General features: G+C 37.4%; 1 protein-coding gene across 8 annotated transcripts in view; it reads right to left on the bottom strand.

Moving 5' to 3' along the window:
• Nucleotides 1-20,140, bottom strand: part of COL11A1 (collagen type XI alpha 1 chain) — a 125,857-nt gene that overhangs the window by 51,974 nt on the left and 53,743 nt on the right. For all 8 annotated transcript variants that reach the window (XM_071436122.1, XM_071436124.1, XM_071436116.1 and 5 more), the window contains 16 exons: nt 19,623-19,676; nt 18,161-18,214; nt 17,999-18,052; nt 17,376-17,429; nt 14,348-14,401; nt 14,191-14,235; nt 12,804-12,857; nt 12,671-12,715; nt 12,185-12,238; nt 11,675-11,719; nt 10,491-10,544; nt 8,357-8,401; nt 6,717-6,770; nt 6,592-6,636; nt 3,273-3,326; nt 2,228-2,335 (listed from right to left, as the gene is read on the bottom strand). In XM_071436122.1, the coding sequence (XP_071292223.1) occupies nt 2,228-2,335; nt 3,273-3,326; nt 6,592-6,636; nt 6,717-6,770; nt 8,357-8,401; nt 10,491-10,544; nt 11,675-11,719; nt 12,185-12,238; nt 12,671-12,715; nt 12,804-12,857; nt 14,191-14,235; nt 14,348-14,401; nt 17,376-17,429; nt 17,999-18,052; nt 18,161-18,214; nt 19,623-19,676 (873 nt within the window). The remainder of the gene's footprint in view (nt 1-2,227; nt 2,336-3,272; nt 3,327-6,591; nt 6,637-6,716; nt 6,771-8,356; nt 8,402-10,490; nt 10,545-11,674; nt 11,720-12,184; nt 12,239-12,670; nt 12,716-12,803; nt 12,858-14,190; nt 14,236-14,347; nt 14,402-17,375; nt 17,430-17,998; nt 18,053-18,160; nt 18,215-19,622; nt 19,677-20,140) is intronic.

The following is a 20,140-nucleotide window of genomic DNA, read 5'->3' as shown; positions in this document are numbered from 1 at the left end:
TGGCTGACTTTCATGAATAGGCATTTGAAGAATCAATTCTTTTCTTGAATAGTTCTAAACTGAGACTATGTTAAATTATACTCCACTGATTATTTGCTGACAATGGATTTGTCAACAACCATTACCAACTTGTTGTGTTCAGAAAAGACTGATCAGCACTGACATCAACCATTCCCAGAAATGAATTACAGTGCCCTACTCCATTGAGTTGGTCTCTTTAGACCTCTAGAGGATGAGTGATGGTTTGCCACTTTCAAAGGCAGTGGAAAGCAGTTTCAGACTTTGAAAGATGGGAACTCTGGGGAAGAATTTCTCTATGTTCTAGAATATCAAATTCTGGACAAGATCTCAATGGAAAAGACAACTGTAACTCTGCAGTAACCATAGATAAATAGAAAGGAGAGACTTGCATGGGGAAGGAAATTTTCCCAAAAATGTCTATTGGTAAAAAATACAGCACATAAATAAACATGTTGAGTATTATCACATTCATGTAAGCACATGTGTCTGGTGAGACATTATTGAGAACAATTTTTACATTTAAGAAACTACTTATTATGCTGTCTGTTATTTGCCACCCTGAAACAAGCCGCATGCATTGCAATGATTTAAATGTTTTGCAACATGACAGCACATCAAACTCTTGCCAGATTCAGTGAAAGTTTTGTCCCTGATTTTTTGAGTCAGCAAGCCCAGTTGCCTAGGTTGTGACTGTGAATACAATTTTTTTTATTTATTATGAGCTCATTTCTGATATGTTCCTAATTTTTTTGGCACCCTACTTGAGATTTCATTAACCAAGAAAATCCAGCTTTATACCTACTTGGGAAATAGAGTTTTCTCATCATGGAATCAGAACACAGAGAATAAGAACTACTGTAGTAATTTCTTACTTTCCTTATAATAAAAGTACCTTTGCATTCAATACATCATATGATGACAAGGGAACAAGAAATTTATATCTGCTCTTACCGACTTTCCAAATATTGTGAGCAGACCTAAAATTTCACAACTCTTCCAGTTTTTACACTAAAATAAATATCACAGGACCAGCACCAAAGAATTCCTCTCTGACCCATTCCATTCTGGCCAAATATCCATAGAATATCCACAGAAGATATTCAGTGGGCAAGAAAAGACGTAAATATTTCTAGAAAAGGGAAAACTGTGGGTCTAAAATTCAATGCCAGCTAATAGTGTTATCAACACCAACATTTTTTTCAAATATCTTCTGATATTTAGGGCTGACTTGTATACTGTGAGAGTCCCAAATATGTCACAGTGAAGAAGAAATGGTTGAAAAACTGTATTCATAGCAAGCAATTTGAAAAAGAAGAACTAAAAATAACTCAAATTTAAATTTAAAATCTACCAACTATTTTAAAAAAGGTTTGTTTTGTTTTCATTTGGTTTATGCACCCTCTGTCCTATTTTTTTTCAAGAGAAAACTAGAATTGAAGCCATAGTTCACCAAAAAAATCTAAAGGGAAATAATTTCATCAGCATCTTCTCACTTAAGTGATATATGTTTACACCTATATATATGTAGTATACACATTTTTGAACCATAATTTCATGTTATTTTATATTATCTTATATTATCATACTTCTCCAGTTATTTATATTACCATTGCTGAAATCACCTTTCCTTTCTGACAGTATACATAGACACATTCATTTCTCAGCCTCCTTTCCATCCTTTACTCCAAACTCAAATGATCATTGCTGAAGCCAGGATTCTATGGAGATTTGTACCTTGCGCTTGATTTCTCTTTTTTCACCATCCTTTCATCAGTCCTCCCCTTTCCCTTTTGCTAATCCTATTTTGGATTTGTATTCAGGCAATACTTCCATTTAAAAAAATTTCCAAGTCACCATTTGTTGTACTATGACTAGATATGAACTCACTCTTCAGCAGCACCTTCATCCTCCTTTGTGCCCAGCTATTTTATTTGCATTGTGTTTTCCACAGCTGGCATGCACTGTATGTAATTTGGGGTAAGAATGGAGTTGCCTTACGTACAGGTGGAGTACTACAGTGCCTCTTTGCATACTTACAAGATAAGGATTCTCAATCCTTGATCAAATGGGAACTCCAGTGGTCTGCTGCAGTAGTTTCACAAAAAGATTTTGCAGATCTGAAGGCTTGTTTTTCAGTGATGGAGGTAATGGATTCCAGCTATGTTATGAGGCAATGGCATGTTTATGTTGATTTCTGGCTACTGACCTTTTCCCCAGCAGGACCAGCAGCACCTGGGTCCCCAGATGGACCTGCTCGACCTTTTGGACCTTCTGGGCCATCTTCTCCTCGTGGGCCTGGCTGACCAATTTCTCCCTAAAATACATCATCTTATAAATATGGAACAATATTCATGAATATATTGGAAAGAATACCTACAATTACTTGAAAATAAATTTTCAGTAAATCGAAACAGGGAATAGAATCATACAATAGTTTGGGTTGGAAGGAACCTTTAAATGTCATCCAGGCTTCCTGCAGTGCTCAGGGACATCTCCAAATAGATCAGGTTGCTGTATGCCCTGTCCAGTTTCCTACTAGGGAAATATCACTACTTATGTTCATTATATAAATGCAAATATATAAAAATTAGGCAGTGAATGTCACATTCAGAGTGTTAGAGCCTAGTTGTCTTGCTTAAAGAGAGCTGCATTTGGAAGCTGTATTCATATTTTTCCTTTCCTAAATTTTTGAGAAGGCACCTTGGCAGTCCACAGGAAGGAAAATGTCTTTATCTAAGTACTTAAGTGGCTACCATCTTCACAGTTATTTATGTATACACACTACAGATACAGGCCAGGAGCCTCTTATGTAAAGCTTTTTTACAACCTCCACAACACTTCCTAAGAAAGGAAGTAATTGCCCATTGGGCTAAATAAACAGCATTTTGGCAGAGATGTGCAAAATGCTGGGCTGGAATGGAAATATCTTTATCCTAGATAGATAACATTTACTCAGGAAAATACTCAAGATTTTGGAATCTGGGAAAGAAAAGTCCATAGGAAGAAGCTCAGTGAAAAGGATATTCAAGACTAACATTCTCTTCCTCTTTATGATTGTGCCATTTTTTATTCACAAGAACCATATCTGTGGATTGAATTTGTGCATGCACAGAGAATAGAAATGTTTTAATATTTCTAATATAAGCCTTTATTTTATATTTGGTTTAAGTATATTTTTTCACTTCAGTGATCCTTTCAAAACAATAAAATTTAAACTTTTAAGAATATATGGGCTATGAATAAATGCTTACCCGGTCACCTTTAAGACCCATGTCACCTTTAAATCCTGGAAAACCATCTTCACCCTGAAAAAGGCAGAAACACCTGTAAATTGGTCTCCATGCTGAAGTACAAGAACAATGCTCAGACAAATTGCATTTACACATGTATGTGTTCAGATACAAGCAGAAATTTCCAGATGTGTTCAGCAGAGTTGTTTATGTGTTGCTCCACCATAAACTGATCAGCTTTTGGTTCTCTCTTTCTGAAGTTTAGTAAGTCCAAGTGCCAAGCCCTGCATTGTGGCCTAATAACCCCCTGCAATGCTCTAGGCTGGGGATGGTGTGGCTGGAGAGTGCCCAGGTAGAAAGGGACCTGGGGTACTGTTCAACAGCTGACTGCACGTGAGCCAGCAGTGTGCCCTGCTGAGGGAGCTGGGGGTGTTCAGCCTGGAGAAAAGGAGACTCAGGGGTGACCTGATCATTCTCTACAGCTCTCTGAAAGGTGGGTGTTGGTCAGGTGGGGCTGGTCTCTTTCTCCAGGCAGCACTGACAGAACCAGAGGATGCAGTCTCAAGCTGCACCAAGGGAAATATAGGTGGGAAAAAGTTTTTTACAAAAGGGTGATAAAGTACTGGAATTATCTTCCTGGGGAAGTGGTGGAGTCACCATCCCTGGATGTGTTTAAAATAAGATTGGATGTGGCACTCAATGCCCTGGTTTAGTTGAGGTGTTAAGGCATGGGTTGGACTCAATGATCTTGAAGGTCTCTTCCAACCTAGTGATTCTGTGTGACTCATCATAGAACATCAGCTCCAAAGTCCAGGCAACAAAGACTCCATTTTCACCTGATGCTTAGGTGTAACATGGCAGCAAAGTTCTTTGTGATGAATAATAACACAGTAAAATATTTTGCTATGATGCTATTAGTTTTTTTTATGCTAAAGTAATGCTGCTGATTTCGAATCTGAGTAATATTTGGACTGTCAATAAAACTAGGAGAGAGTGACAATGTGCTCACGTGACATTACTGAAGAAAAAAAAACCAAAACATAAAGAAGCAATAAAGTTTTGTAATTAATCCTCATGTTCAAAAAGAACATGAGGATTATGCTTTTTGCATTCCTAGGCCCACACAAATTTTATCTTCTCCCTGATCCTTCTCCCTGAAATCCAAGTGAGATGGATTTCAGGGCTAAAGCCCTTTTGAATTTAAAAGTAGTCACAGAGTATGCAACAATAACCCTGGAAAGGGTGACAGAAGTAGATCTGGTGGTGGTAAACAACTCAAAATAGGCAAGGAGGCATCAAAAGTAAAAAAAAAAAAAAACAAAAAAACAAAAAAACCCAAACCAAACCAAAACAAACCCCTCCAAAAACCCACAAAAACCCACAAAAAAACTCAACCAAACAACCAAACAAAAAAATAAACCCAAAACAAGTCTAACAAGCAAATACAGTTTTTCAATAAAGTGTGTTAATGCAAAAAAAAAAAACCCCAAAAGAAGCGACACTATAATTCAATTTAAAAAAATATACTAAAAACCAGTCTAAAAGCTGTTTTGCCATGCTTCTATATGATGAAACAAAGTTTTATGTGCTCATCTTATATTGCATACATTTAAATTTAAAGGTGGCTTTTCTTAATATTTAGAAAGAAATGAAAAAGGCAGTGTGAAGTATACATCAAAAAAGCTTCAGCTGTAAAAGTTGCTTGGTTCTGGCCAGTAATATGGCCAGTAATAATTACATGAGACTGACCATGTGCCAGCTACTGACCAAATGGCTGCTGAATGAGCTGAAATTCTTCTTCAGCTTTCACAGTGAGGTTCCTGCTATTGAGATCTACAAGAGCTGATTTTTTTCTGTGTAGGAGGAGAGAGCTGAATAACAGAAGTTTTTACTGGTAACAAAAAAATAAAATAAAATAAAACAAAGAGTTCTAGTCACATTTACTGGTCAGTACAGAGATAGGCCTCCTCTGATATCCCTGGACCGTTCCGGATCTATGGGAGCTTCCTTGAATGCTAAGGTTTTTTATTTTGTTCTCTTGCACTGCTCTCCCCCATGCAATGCAGCTGAACAATTTCAGTACAAAAAGGGCTGTGAACACATGTCTAAAACACTAAGAGAACAAAGAAGAAATAGCTTTGTGTGACCATTGGAGGCATACAGTAGAATTCACTGCCTTACTGCAACTGTGAGATCAGTTTTAGGAACACAGAAGCATTGCAGACATTGTGCTAATCTGTATTCATTGATATACAGAGAGATATATACACACATCTATGAAATGTAGTTATATATATGTCTTTTATTTTGTCCAAGCAGGATATTAATCATCCAATAAAGCACAAGACAAATCTGGGGTTTTGAACTGTCCAGTCTCCATGGATGTTAAACACACTCTTTTTCATCTTAGATTTAATGAGTAACTCTAAAATGAGCATGCAGCCTAGACAACTGTGGTTTAGGAAGGCTTGAAAATGTACAGCAGCTCTTGGCATCTGGGCTGATTTCTGAATCCAGGCTTTTTGGCAAGATGGAGTCTTCTGCTTTAGAAATATCTATAAATATCTGCAGACCATGTATCTATCTATATATAGATATATATCCTAGCCAGCAGAGCCACAGGAGTGGATTTGTGTGTTCAGGAGGAGGTATGACTGATGGAGTCTGTTGTGTGTCTCTTATTTTGAGTGCTGAAGGAAGTGTGACTTTAAACCAGCACTGGCTGCGGTTTCAGCCACCACAGACCATCAGGAGTCAGCCCAGGCCACAGTGGTTGGTGTTTGCTCTAGGGAGAGCTCTACACACAGAATTAATGGCATCAGGGGAAATAAGAGCTTTCTTCACATTCATATACATAGATCTGACTGGGGCTGTCCACCACTTCAGCAAAGCCAAAGATCTGGGACAAAATACCTTGAACCTAGAAAGCCACTGACCGATGTACATAAAAAATACAGATCTATTTTATGGCTCTATCAAAACAGATAAAAACAGTATTGCCACCACAAATCTCTCTGATGCACAAGCCTCTCAATATCCACTATAGTATCTACTAATAAGGGAGGGGATGTCTAATTCTCTACTCAAGGCCACTTTAGAGAGAAGTTACCCACACTGGTGAAAAGAGGACTGAAAACCATTCTAATAAATGAAGGTTTTATATTCACTTTGTACCAGTGTAAATAACCACGAAGGTCACTGATTTAGGCACTGGGCTTGGTATGCCTTTAGGGAAAGGCAAAAATAAACTCACTGCTGTGACATAAAGCACACTGCAGTGAAGGAGACAGAAGAGGCTGCAGTGTAAAAAGGGAAAAGAATTAACTGCAGTCAGATTTACCTTTTCACCTTTGGATCCCTTGAGTCCACGTACACCATCAGCACCCTAAAGGAAGAATATAAATAATTACCCACATGCATATATTCAAAAGGTGTGAGAGGAGGAATATAATAACTAAATCTTACCTTTACACCACGAGGACCTGGATATCCAATTGGACCCTGAGGACCTGGAGGCCCCTAAAATACATTGAAGCAAAGAACATTTGTTTGTACAGTTTTTGGTTAGCAAGCAGTTCTCTTCAGAATCTAATCCTTTTTCTTTCAGTATAATGTATGAGACAGCAAAATAACACTGGGCTCCCTGCCTCTAAGAAAAGTTAAGGCATTAAAAAGCACCATTCAATGTCACTATAAACTATTAATAGAATTGTGAACTAATTGTGAACTTGGATTTAACTTGTATATTTGGGAAGCATCTATCCATAACATAAATTATCTGAAACAATGGAAATTGTAAAAAGGAACAAACAATCAGAAACAAAAAAATAGGCCATTTAGAAACCAGTGGTGTTCTACTGGAGAAAATTTATAGGCTAATTATGATGATGTCACAAGTCACAAATAGAGACCAAAATAATGGGAATAACAAAAAATAATGGTCTTAAAAAAAACCAAAAATGACATTCCAAGCCTGGAAGCTAAAAGGCTCATGGTGCTACCAATACTGACCGGTGCCTGGATTCTTTTAGTCACATTTTGCTGAGTATTTTAATGATGCTCAGCTTGGATCTATGGAATCTGATGGCAGGGCCTAGAGAAACTGAGTTCTGTGAAGGGTGGAAACCAGGAAGCCTGGAAACATGATACCTCTGAGCTGCTCTGCTGATTCTCCCATGTCTGACATGGACAGATTACAAAATCTGTAACTAATGGGGACATTGATAGGGTCTTTTTCCTCTCTCCAACGTGTCTTTTCACAAAACCTTTAGACTGTTACAATCTCTGAGAAACTGAACCTTCTATCAAATTTGGCTGAAATGGATAAGTAAATTCAAGAGACATAAGAACTGGCAGATGGCAACAGGCCTGGACTTGCAAAACATAAATGCTGTAAGTTTTATCTTCTTAAGATATCAGGAAAAAATTTACACGTCTTTTTACAGATAACAACAATTTGGACTAATATAATATGCTGATGTCAGTGGTGCTGTACTTTCTGAAATGTCCTTTTAATTCACTCATCCTATCATCCAGGATACAACCTTTCAGTATTGCCCCTGAAAACTGAAACTGAATTCAGGTGCTATAAAGGGTGCTATTCTGGATAAATAAGGGTCAATAATGAGCAAGCAGAATACTTTATGGAGCTCCAAGACCCTTTCAGGACTTCATAAGATTGAAAAAAGTACTTTACACTGACACTGAGTTGAAGATGACCTAAAAAATGCATGGTCTCTGTATGTAGTTTTATACCTTCAAAAAAAGCAAGTTCTGAAGAATGTTTGTGAGTACTCCATACAACAGAATGAAAACTCAAAATATCTGCAAGTTGTTTGTATAAAACGTGCAATTTTTCATTGCCACTCCATGAACTCCAAGATGAGGTTTACTTTAAAAGAATAATCTTTATATTATTTACAATCTCTAATATTTTTAATGTATGTTTATCTGTGAAAAGATGCTTTGAATGTGTCATGGGTTGTCTATTGTCATCTTAAATAGTTCTTGTAAGGAACAAATGTGACAAATGTGTCATAAAGATGAAAAACCACCAAAGTTTTCTTGAAATCTATGTAAATAAATGGAGAAGTTTTAAAACTCACCAATGCACCTTTATCTCCAGACTGACCCTCTTTGCCAGGGTGGCCCTGTTTTAAGAGAAATGTATCTGATTTGAAGAGCAGTATTTTTTAAGGAGTGACATTTTATTATAAAAACACAATTAAACTTTTGAATTTTAGGCCTTTAATCACATTTCTTTTGTATTAGAATAGACACACAAAATTTTGAGGCAAGGTTTTACTTTCAATACCAATATAATTTGCATAAAAAAGGAAACACTGGACAATAGTTACATTCATGTCCATATTTTCAGGAATATGCTGAGCAGTCCTTCCGTTTAATTAATATTTCAGCAGGAAGAGGCTTTTAATATAAGAGACTCTCCCCTATGATTTTGAAAAATAGGTGATTTATTTTGTAGCATGAAAACATTCCTAAAAATATTTTTCAAACTATAGAGTTTATCAAAAGATTCAATAGAAGGCTAATTTAGTTTCAACGTTCTATATCTTTGTTCTAAATGGTGACTTGCTTTTTAAACAAAATAAATTTACATTTTAGTCTTTGCTTTTTATCACTGACATTAATACTACAGCACTCAAAACATTAGCCAATCCACTGTTTTCCTTTCTTACAAAACTTGCACTTAAATGGCAACATTTAAAGGCAATTTAATGAAACTGAAGATTAACAGATAATTGTGACTCCTCTGTGGGAGGGCATGGAGCTGTGAGGGGACACAGCTGGGACACTGTTCCAAATTGACCAGGGAAATATTCCATACCATATGATGTCATACTCAGTAATAAAAGCTCAGGGAAAGGAGGAGGAAGGAGGACATTCATAACCAACTTCCCAGCAAGTGGCTGGCCATCTGCCTGCAGATTGGCAGTAGTGAATCAATCCCTTAATTTACTTTGCTTGTGTGCATAGCTTTGTTCCACTTATTAAGCTGCTGTTACCTCAGCCCAGGAGTTTTCTTGCTTTTGCCCTTGTGATTCTGTGCCCTCCCCTGCTGTGGGAGGAGTGGGCCAGTGAGTAGGGGGGTATTTGCCTGCTGATTGGGATCAACCAACCACAGCAGGGGTCTGTGTCAGGCACAGACCTGTGCTGACGCCCGATTATCTCTTACAGCATTTCCCCCCTGCTTTGAAGGTTTAACAAGATGCAGATGACAAATAATGCTCGTGTTTGGAAATTAACATTGGTTCCAGTATACAGGAAAGGATAAGCGGAAACATTCAAATGTTTAGACAATTATTCAAGATACAGACACTCAGCTGGACAATCACTGCACACTTAACATTCTCCGCTAAACTGGTACTTTGGCAGGTAAAAGACTAGACTGTGAGAGCCCTGGGTCTGTATTTGCAATATATTTGCAATGACCTTGTTAAACCTTGCAAAAAGTCAGGTTTAAGAAATGCAGATTTCACCTAAAAGAAAAATTGCAAGGGACAATTGCATGGGGACGATAGTCAAGGTCTCAGAAATAACATTGTCTAAAGGCTCTTAGTGGTATAAAAAAAGTATGTTTTTGCTGCAAGAAAACAAGTGTATGGGCATGCCATTATGGCCAATGATTCCATTTAAGCTGAATGCCTAAGCTATGCTGCTCAAGTGGCTACACTCTGTTCATGTGAGCAATTGCAGCCTCACAGTGAAGATGAATTTTTTGGCAATCACAAAGTTTGGCTTAGGTATGTCCCAGTTGAGACAATGCAAGAAGCACCTTAAACACCTAATATGCACCTTAAGCCAGGAAGCTGAGAAAGACGCAGCCTGTTCCATATTTCCTCCGAGAACAAGTGGTGAACATTTTTACAGCTGATTTGCTCTGCCAAACTGACATGGTAGGATACAGTGGAACAGGATTTGGCCCTTTGTGTGTTAGTAGATTATTTACACATCCCTGAAGATGTTGCAGAGGCATTTCAACATCTGGGCCCACATTTTAAAAGGCCACAGATGTTTTTAGCAGCTGCTTCAAAAATGCAATTATTTTTGTTTTAACAGCTCAAATGACATAGGGATTTTAGCTGGATTTTATAATGCTGTTGCCAACTAGGACTACCATTGCCTTTCCCCTCCATTTTGTTTCTGTAACACAGGTATCCAGAAGTCACTTAGTAAAAGTAGTTTATCATTCAAAGGATTAAATATTTCTCTACTTACAGGAGGCCCATCAGTACCAGGAAGGCCAGGAAGGCCAGGCTTGCCTTGTGGTCCCTAAATGCAGTAACAAACACACATCTTAAACACAATAGCAAACAGGCCCAAACATGTGACCCTAAAAAGCTAAGGACATAAAATGCAGTCATACCTAAGTCCCTTGATATAGCTATCAGGGGTATGACAGAAATAAAACTAAAGCCAGAATGACACTTTCATACCATATGTAAGTAGGGCCAGTTCTTACAATCTTTAGCCTACAAAAATGATCCATAATTTTCAATGAGACATTTGCCTGAGAACAGGCTTCAGGAATTAGCCTACGAACAACACATAACACAAGGCGGGGAAGAGTTCTCCAGTATACAAAATTAAGTACTATTTAGAATTTCAGGAATAAAAGGATTTACCAATGAAAGTTGTCAACAAGTTCAAGAGGCAAAGAGTGCAGGGTACAGAACTCCAGTGCTCATAGCTGAAAAGCCTGGAATGCCTTTGTGAAAGCCTAGGAAATGCAGATATCATGGGACTTTCCATTTTGCTAGAATAGTACTTAAGCACACTGACAGGTAAAAGTATTAATTTCTCCAAAAGAATAGAGTAAACAGTGAAGAGGAGAAAAATCAAAGAATTAATTGAGCAGGAATTCAGCAAAAAGGGGAGAATAATAAAATTAGCATAAAATTCAGTAGTGACATGTTTTAAATGAATAGAAGACAGTTTTCAAGCCACAAGAACATGTGCAAACAGATGAGGAAAAAGCCATCAAAGGACACTACAGTATGCCATTTAAACTGCAGTTATGTCATAAAATAATCCTTGAAAAAAGAACAGAATTAGACTTGAATAGGTAAAACTTCATCATAAAAAAGAGATTAAGAAAAATACTTTTTGCAGCTTGCTGTGAAATTAAGTAACATACAAGTACAAATTGTTTAATATTGTGGATGGGATTCTGAAAGTAGTAACACAAAATTAATCCAAAATAAAAGGAGGAAGTTATGCTTGTGAAAAAGGGTATATGAGAGGAAAGCCATTGGGTATTAATTGGTTATTCATGTATTGATGATTTCAGGAAGATCTAATATTTAAATTTAGATTACTATTCCATAAAAGATAGCAAAGCTGATAAACAGGGTTGTGGCACAGGACTGACTGTGAAGTAACAAAATAATGCTGTAACTTACTTTTTCACCAGGAGGCCCAATAGGACCTTGAGGACCAGGAAGCCCCTGTTAGAAAGAAACCAGTGTGAGAAACCAGGGAGAACAATGTACATACATTCACCCTACTAAAGGTCTCTCATTAATCTGTTTCAACACACGGGCAAATATAAGTGGCTTTTTTTTCCCCCTTACAAGTTAGGTCAGGAGTTTTGTGCGAGTCTTTTGCACAAGCCACTATTCTGGCAGTAGGTCTGTAACAAGATCCTATTCAGAGCCCTCCTCCAGGTGTGGCCATTCCTGCTGCATTCCAGGAACACTGAATGAGTCATTTTTCTCCTGAATGAAAAATCCCTCTGAAGACTTACTTGAAAACTCTGCTTCCACTGCCCTCGGCACATTTGCAGCATTATTTATAAAATCCTTGAAGCTTTATCGGTTTTGCACATGAAAAGCTAACCTTTTAGTAATTTTCATTTATTAAACATTTGCTGCACATAACATCGTATTTCTTGAGAGTTCTTTTACACTTACTTGTGGGCCTGGAATTCCTTGCTGACCAGGAGGTCCTGGTTCCCCTTGAGGACCCTACCATGCAAAAAAATAGTAGGGCATTAGGTTTGCATTTCTGAACTACAGATCTTCATTGTCAGGACTAAAAGGAGTACAAACTCATCTTTGTTCCTCCCTCTTTAAAGTCTACCAGCAACTTTCTCTCCAGTATGAAATTTTTTCATGCTAATGAATATCATGACCTTTTCTTTAACAGAGAATAACAGCCCACACATAGGACCTGAGCACTGGAGTCCATGGTGCTAAAGGAGTCTGAGAGAAAGCATGGTCAGGGCTTTTGGCTGAAAACTAAGTAACAGAAGCCTTGCCTTTTCCATATAAAATCATAATGAATCCAAATAGTTGACATAGAAGTTTAATTAAATGGAAGGGATGGCATAGTTGCAGGGATGAGAGAATGTGGAAAGCATTCTTAGAATCTTTCTAATTCCCAGTTTACTTACTCACCATGTTTCCCTTTGGGCCTGAAGGTCCGTCAATACCTGCAATGCCCTACAACAAACAATATAACAAGAGCAATTTTCAGTGGACTTCCTTTTTTCCTTCTGGAAGGTGGAAATACTTGACAGCTCATACGTACAGGTTGTCCAGGGGGCCCAGGTGTTCCTCTGGGGCCCAGTAATCCCCGTGGACCCTGCAAGAAAAGAAACCCTTATTGACACCTGCATGATTTTTTCTGAACAAAAATGCCTGTGAGGAGGACTGACTGAGGAATGGAATAAGGAGTAGGAAGGATGAAGGGGAGGCAGCCTGGGTGTTTTAGGAAGAAAGAAAAGAAGAATGGGAAAAATTTACTGATAACAGATTTTCCTCAAGGACACTGTATTTCTGAACAGGATGTCAGTGGAAGGGCAAACTTTGATTTGACCTCTGTATGGTCAATTCAGAGAAAGGTGGGAGATTGATATTTATATTTCCTGGTGCAGAACATTGGCACAGCATCTTCCACTAAAATTTTAGCTGTGTCTTGGCCTGAAGGTCTGACCTGAACAGTAACATACATATTTTTATTCCTTTCTTTTGAAAACAAGATGGTGCGCCATACTCTATACTACTATTCTAAGTACAAAATGATGTTTTTATCTAAGTAATTAAAAATTGCTAATAATCTTATTACAATAAATACATGACATTCTGGAAACAAAAATTATATTTTTTGTTCTTATCCCTAAAAAATTTCACAAAAGACCAATGGCTATTCTCATCAATAAGGTGAACAAGATTTTGGTCTATAACATAATCCTTTCATTCTATACTGTGTCAATGAGTATTAGTTTTCATTATTGTGCCATCATTTATGTTCTTCTGCTAAAGTGGGCAGAACGGAGTCTCCAGTCTCTTGTGCATGACATAGTCACAAATCACTGACACTGACTGTAGCAAGGTGTTTGTACTTTGTGAGTAGGCAGCAGTAGATCAGACATTGAGGGAAAAATTCCCCTTCTGAGGCTTGATTTCTTGCCTGCAATGCAGAACTCTCTTCTGCAGTGACAGCACCTGCAGAATTCCAACTGACAGGGGGGGAAATTCTGTATGTGAAACAAGTGTAAAATACACAATGAAGCACAGTAGTGTGAAATAAGAGGAGAATCCAGGCCTTCCTTTCTAAAAAGTAGAAATTTAGGTAATACTTTAAAAGCAACAGGGGCTTGGCTGTATTCTGATGTATCAAGGACGGCAGTTACTGATTTTCCACAATTGGATAAGAAATAGCATTTGTGATTCTGGAAGTTGTATATACTTAGCTGGATATATCCTTGACTTAATTCTAATTCTGTAAGCAGCGTTTCAACCCTAAGCCAAACATTCCATTTGTTTTCTTTTCAGCCAGAAACAGTATTCTCTATATGCAAAGATGTGAAATAATTTTTATACCTGCAATTCAGAACAGTTCAATAGATTGGGAAAATATCTGAATGTGACTTTTGTTTGTAACAGAAGCAGAAGAATAAGAAAGAATTGCTTACAGCTTCACCTGGGAGACCTCTTGGTCCAACTTCACCATCTTCTCCCTGTTTTTGTGCAAAAGGAAACAAGTCTTAGGAAAAAAACCAACAACATAATGACCTTATTCCCATTATATGAGGATTCACTCTAGATTTTCCTGTGTGAACAGCAACTTACTCTTGATCCATCTTCACCAGGTAAGCCAGGAGGTCCCTGTGGGCCACGGTCTCCCTGTAGGATAAGGAAAGTTATTAAAATAACTGCTGCAAACTTTCTGCTGCTGGAAACAATAATGGATGGGAAGGGAAATGAAAACAAATATGTTAGCTGCAGTTTGATGTGTCAGAACATGTCTTGTTTTGATACAAGTGATACAAATCTGTAAGTTTTAGTACTCAGTGAAATCTTTCATTACCTTAGTATAAGAACAGATGAGTATTTTTGAAACAGTCAATAATTTGCATTTGTACAATTTCACTCTGTAACAAGAGTTGGACTTGGTGATGCTTGTGGGTCCCTTCCAATTCAGAATATTCTGTGATGCTCTGATTCTGTGATTTTTGGCCCCAGAACATACACAAACTACATCTACCAAAGGTAGTGTTTCTCATGTTTTCCTTTGTCTCATCACTACCTTCCCTCTCCCCTACACAATGTATTCGTGCAGTAAAATAAGATGTGTAAGTGGGGCAGAAGTTAAGAAACCAGCTGCAGGGCCCAGGAATATCCAGAGATTTACTAACCACCTTTCAGAATCACACACCCTGGCACCAGCTACTGAGAGCCTTGGGACTGGTTTGTCTGAGGCTTTGGAAGGCAGCCAGACTTCCACACTTCCCCTCAGAGGCTGGGGCTTTTCAAGTCTATATATGCAGAACCTCAGTGGATTCTGGACCATACTTTTAGGATTTATTTTTCTTTCCCAGTTCCTAAAGAGAACTAGTGTGCTACAGAGCTCAAACACCACTGACTGACCTCCTTTTGGGCAGCAGGCTTTGAGACTGTGACTTCCTTCTGGCATTGGACAACACCCAAGTATTCATGCTGTTTGCCTTAATTTTATCAGTGTCTCCAAGGAGCCTGACCACTGCTGGGGATTCTGGTAGGGATATATGGAGCCACTGTTCAGTGCCTCTGTTCTTTACACTTCCAAACTTTCCTAGGGAATTTTAGGTAACCCTCATATACCCAGAGCAAATCCCCCAGTACTCGGGATATTAGGACTTTATTCTACTGCCTTTCTATCCTCCTCCAGCATGCAAGAGAAAGTGAAATTTTATGAACAGCTCTCTAACACCTTCAAGATGAATTCATACAGCAATTAATTTGTTTTGCTAGGTTCTGCAACTACTCTATGCTATCTGCAGGTAGAGAATGTGTTTTTCTATATGTTTGATGACACTTCTGAAAGATGACATGAGAGGCATGGTCTTTTCTGGCTTCCTATTAATATCCAGGTGAAGCCTGACTTAGGCTTTCAAATACTGAAATAGTTCATTCCTTTAAGGGCTACCTTTCTCACAGTCATGTGGTACTTAGATATAGATTAGGAGTGTGCATTCAGTGTCCTGGTATTGTCACTCAGTATGAACAAAACTTCCTATCATTATCAGCATTCAGTTTTTCAGCTCTTTTTCCTTCCTTCAAGTGTTCTCTTAAAGTCTGAATTTCTTTTTCTTTGGGCCTATTTTAAAAGTATAAAGTGTCTTGCTTTTATACTGAAGAAGAATTGCACATCTAGTAAATCTAAATATGAAAAGTTCAAAGTCACAGATAATGAGGTTAAAAGAAATATGACTTCATGTGATGTAATCTGCTCTACACTAGAAGTCTAAGAATCTCGTTCAGTAACTCTTGTCTGAAAAGTTGTCCTTGACAGAGACATTCAGTTTGCAACTCATATGTCCAATACGACTAATTCTAAAATCAGTTCTGAAACTTTAAAGTTAGGTTTTTCAATGTTGATTCTTTTACAACTGAAATATAATTTCAACAGAAGTATTTCACTTGTCTTGCTGTTTTTATTATTGCAAGCCAAAGACACAGAGTCACAGGCCAAATTGCTGTTCATCCCTCCAAGTGCAGGCGGCAAGTGCTTAATGCTGAGCCCCCTCTGCTGTTGGCCTGCTGAGCATGCTGGGCTTCCATTATGGGATGCACTGACTGCTTTACACTCCTTAACTAAACAGGCATGATGAAAGAGGAGTAAAAAAATTTCTTCATGACAGCAGATGTTCTTTTTCCATTGCAAACAGAACTCAAAAGGGTATCCTTAGATGCTATTAAAAAGAACTACATTAGGGTCTGGTAGCCAACACTGCTGAGCTTTTCTAGGAAGTACAACTGTGCTTACCCACTGAAGGGTGAGGGTGAGGTAATAATTCCTTGGTCAGTGAGCTTTAGCACGTTTGGAAACGGCTTTGCTGACATTCCCATTCACTCTTTCTTTCATGGTGTGCTGCGCTTACCAGGACAACAGTACAGGAGGGACACTCAGCAGGGTGCTAGCACCTACATTAGGAATATAATCTGAAGCAGAAATCCCTGGCTGTGATTATATCTGCACTTTGTAGGGAAAGATGAAGTGTCATTCCACAGATTTGTTCCATAGACTTGTTCCAAAAGCAACAAGTACTTTAGTTGTTTTAAATATTACTAAAAATCTTCCTAATTTATCTGACTTGACTGTGATATTTCTTATGCTGCAATTTTTGGAATAAGCCCCACTAAACAATTCAGTTTGTAATTGAAATATTCATATCCATTTTTTTGTGCAAGCTTCTAAGCAACTTAAAATTTAGCATGCTCCTGATACAGAAACTTCATGCTAGTTTCCTTTCCCTATTACTCTTTAGAGCAATGACTTGAAGTCCAACAGGCAAATTCCTGAACTAAGAAAAATTAGAACAAAACCTAGCTGAAGATGTGATCTAAATTCTGCAAATATATTTAAACTATATATATATTTATATATATATTAAATATTTAATTAAATATTTATATATTTAAACTATTGATTGATATTACTCAAAAGTTTCATGAGGAATACATTGCCTGATTGTACAGCTATTATTTGTAGCATGAAAAGCTGACATTCTGCTTTAACTTTTCCCTCAGTCCTTAGAGCTGTTCTTAATGAATAATGAATTATTTCTGGGACTCAATTAGTTTGGTGCTGTATAAATGTACATATTTTTCTTCTTACCCGGTTACCTTTGTCACCAGGGAGGCCAGGAAGACCATCAAATCCTCTGTCACCCTTGGAAAGAAATCACAGCTTTAGTAAATGATAAATTGTCTGAATAAATAGTGGCTTCCCCCTGAAAGTTAGTTTCTACCCTTGGGTTGTATGTACACTTTTGCTACTAAATGAAACACATGGGCCTGAGCATATAGATCAAATTCACAAAATTTGCCCCTACAAATTGTAGCAAGAGAAGATGCCATAGCTTTTTCACTGTGCTGTAGTTATGCTATTTATAAAAAGAATTTTCACATTGAAAGGATACGCTTGATTCTAGCTGCACTTTGCAACTGCAAAACTGACTTTACTATTACTGATACTCTCTAACTAGAAACTAACTCAGAGAGAGAGAAATCATGCCCCAAGAACCCAAAGTCAGACTACTAGGAATTACCATTAATTACCATATTTTAAATAGATGATTCATTCTCAGCTCTTGCATCTGACCCAGCTATCTGAAACCTCAGTATTTTCACTTGAGAGGAGAATTTTGGGTTGGCCTGGATGAAACTGTGGTACCTACATAAAATCTGTCTAGCCCATTCCAAGACTGAAGTAAAGCCACAGGTCTCATTATTATTTACCTTTGCACCAGGTTCTCCTGGCATTCCTCTGGCACCATCAGCACCAGGACGTCCCTGAAAAACCCAAAGGGGCAAACATTTGAAAAGGCAATGGAATAAATTAATAGTTAAATACATTTAAACAAAAACTATTTACCCAGAACTGATCTATATGCTACTTACCCTTTTGCCAGCTTTTCCACTTGGACCGGGGGCACCTTGGACACCACGAGGACCCTGGGTTTAAAGAGGGTAATATTTAGCATTCCATTAATGTCAGCAAAAATCTAGTAAAAAACCTCACCTCAAGAACAAGGTAAGATTTTTTTCTACACGAAGCTGCATTTCTTTCCCTAGGAGATGGATTCTGGTTCCCAGATTCCCATTAGTTTTAAAACTACATGGGCATCCAAACTGGCCTTAGCATTATGAATTTTAACACCAATTTTCATGAGATGGCACTATACACGACGTAAGTTACCATGTAGGTTTCTTACAGTCTTTTCATGGCTTTAAAGATCTCAGTCCTGTAGTTTGAAAAACCTTCTTCCTCTCATGCCAAAATTATTTTATTATAATTATAATTATAATTATAATTACATTATAATTATTTAGTGAAAAATAGAGTGCTTATTTCAGATATTTACACAAATATGAGTTGTGCTAGTAAAGAGCTCACATGCTGTCTTAGCTTTACACAACATGGGTTTAACTAGAGGGGGACCAAATTACCCCAGATTGAAAAAACATTTCACTTTCCAAACACATGTAACTTTCACTGATGACTTTATGGGTGTAACTGTGGAAATTTTCTCCCCCCCCATCCAAATGCATTTTCAGGTGAGGACAAGCCATTCACAAATATTGTGTAGGAAAAGAAAAAAAAACATTAAAAATATAAGTAAGCAAACTGACAGGCTGTACAACTGTTCAGAATGCTTTTTTTTTTTTTTTATGTTTCTACTCCAAGTATCCATGTGCAGTTTTAAGACAGGCACTTAGTAATGCATAAAATCCATGATACTACTTGAGATCTGGCAAAATAGCTGTTTGGGATCCTTATTTCATGATTTCTTTCACAATCTCCTTATTGATTTTAGGTTTAAACTGAAAGAATTCCATGTACTTCAGTGCTCTTTGACATCACTGTCGAGAAGTTTATATAATAGTAGGCTGAGAAGCAAAACATGCATTGATTTGTAAACTTTTATTCTTTCTATGTCACATCTATAGTGAAAATATCCTGTTTAATTACCAACCAAATTCAACCTCCCTCACCTTATGAGATCTGATAAGTTCAGAGACCACGGTCATCCAGTTGTAGACTAAAATATCATTATTGAACAGAGAAAAGAGCCTGAAGTGACAATATTAAAACAGCTTTTCAACTGATGACACTCTACATGTGATAATTGCTCTTTGTTATACAAAGATTGTTACTTTCATATTTCAGAATGAACAAGCTAATGATTTTAACTACAATTTTATTATTGATCAAGCTATTGAAACGATAAGATAGTATCATGAAGGCTATTTTTCTTCAATTGCATGCAGGAAGCATAATCATTGATTGATTTCTTCTAATGATATGAATAAATTTTCTTAAATATAAAACATGCTCAAACATAATGGAACATTATTGTACCTGGGGTCCTGGTTCACCACATTCACCTTTAGCACCTGCTGCTCCAGGTCCACCCTTGATGAAGAAAAACCAACATATATTGTTTAAGTATACAAAAGTCTCTTTAAATTAATGTTACTTTCTATTTCCATACGTGAATTACAGGGAGAAATAACAAATAACCCTCTATTCATCAGGAGGTATGAATTCATAATTTGTATCTAGAGATTTATCTACCTTGATTTATCATTGCCATAAACACTGGGCAGAAATATTTATCTTACCAGAGAAAACACCCATGGATTTAAAGGCAAAATGTAACCCTTTGTTTTATATCTGTATTTGAGAGCAGAGTAAGAACATAAGTAGGGCAATCAGCCGTGCATCCATTGTAGGGAATAAGAGCTAAAAGCCACCTCTTTTTACATTTATTTCTATGTTGTACAGAAAAAAACAGTCTCAGAGTTCAATCCAAAGATCACTGTAGTCAATGAAAAATACACTGTCTAATCTTGTAATGAACTTCAGTGATGTTTTAA

This window comes from Agelaius tricolor, unplaced genomic scaffold, assembly GCF_023055355.1.
Source record: "Agelaius tricolor isolate 1412-34295 unplaced genomic scaffold, bAgeTri1.0.p SCAF_11, whole genome shotgun sequence".
Classification (NCBI taxonomy): Eukaryota; Metazoa; Chordata; class Aves; order Passeriformes; family Icteridae; genus Agelaius; species Agelaius tricolor.
This window is presented reverse-complemented; position numbering and strand designations above follow the sequence as displayed.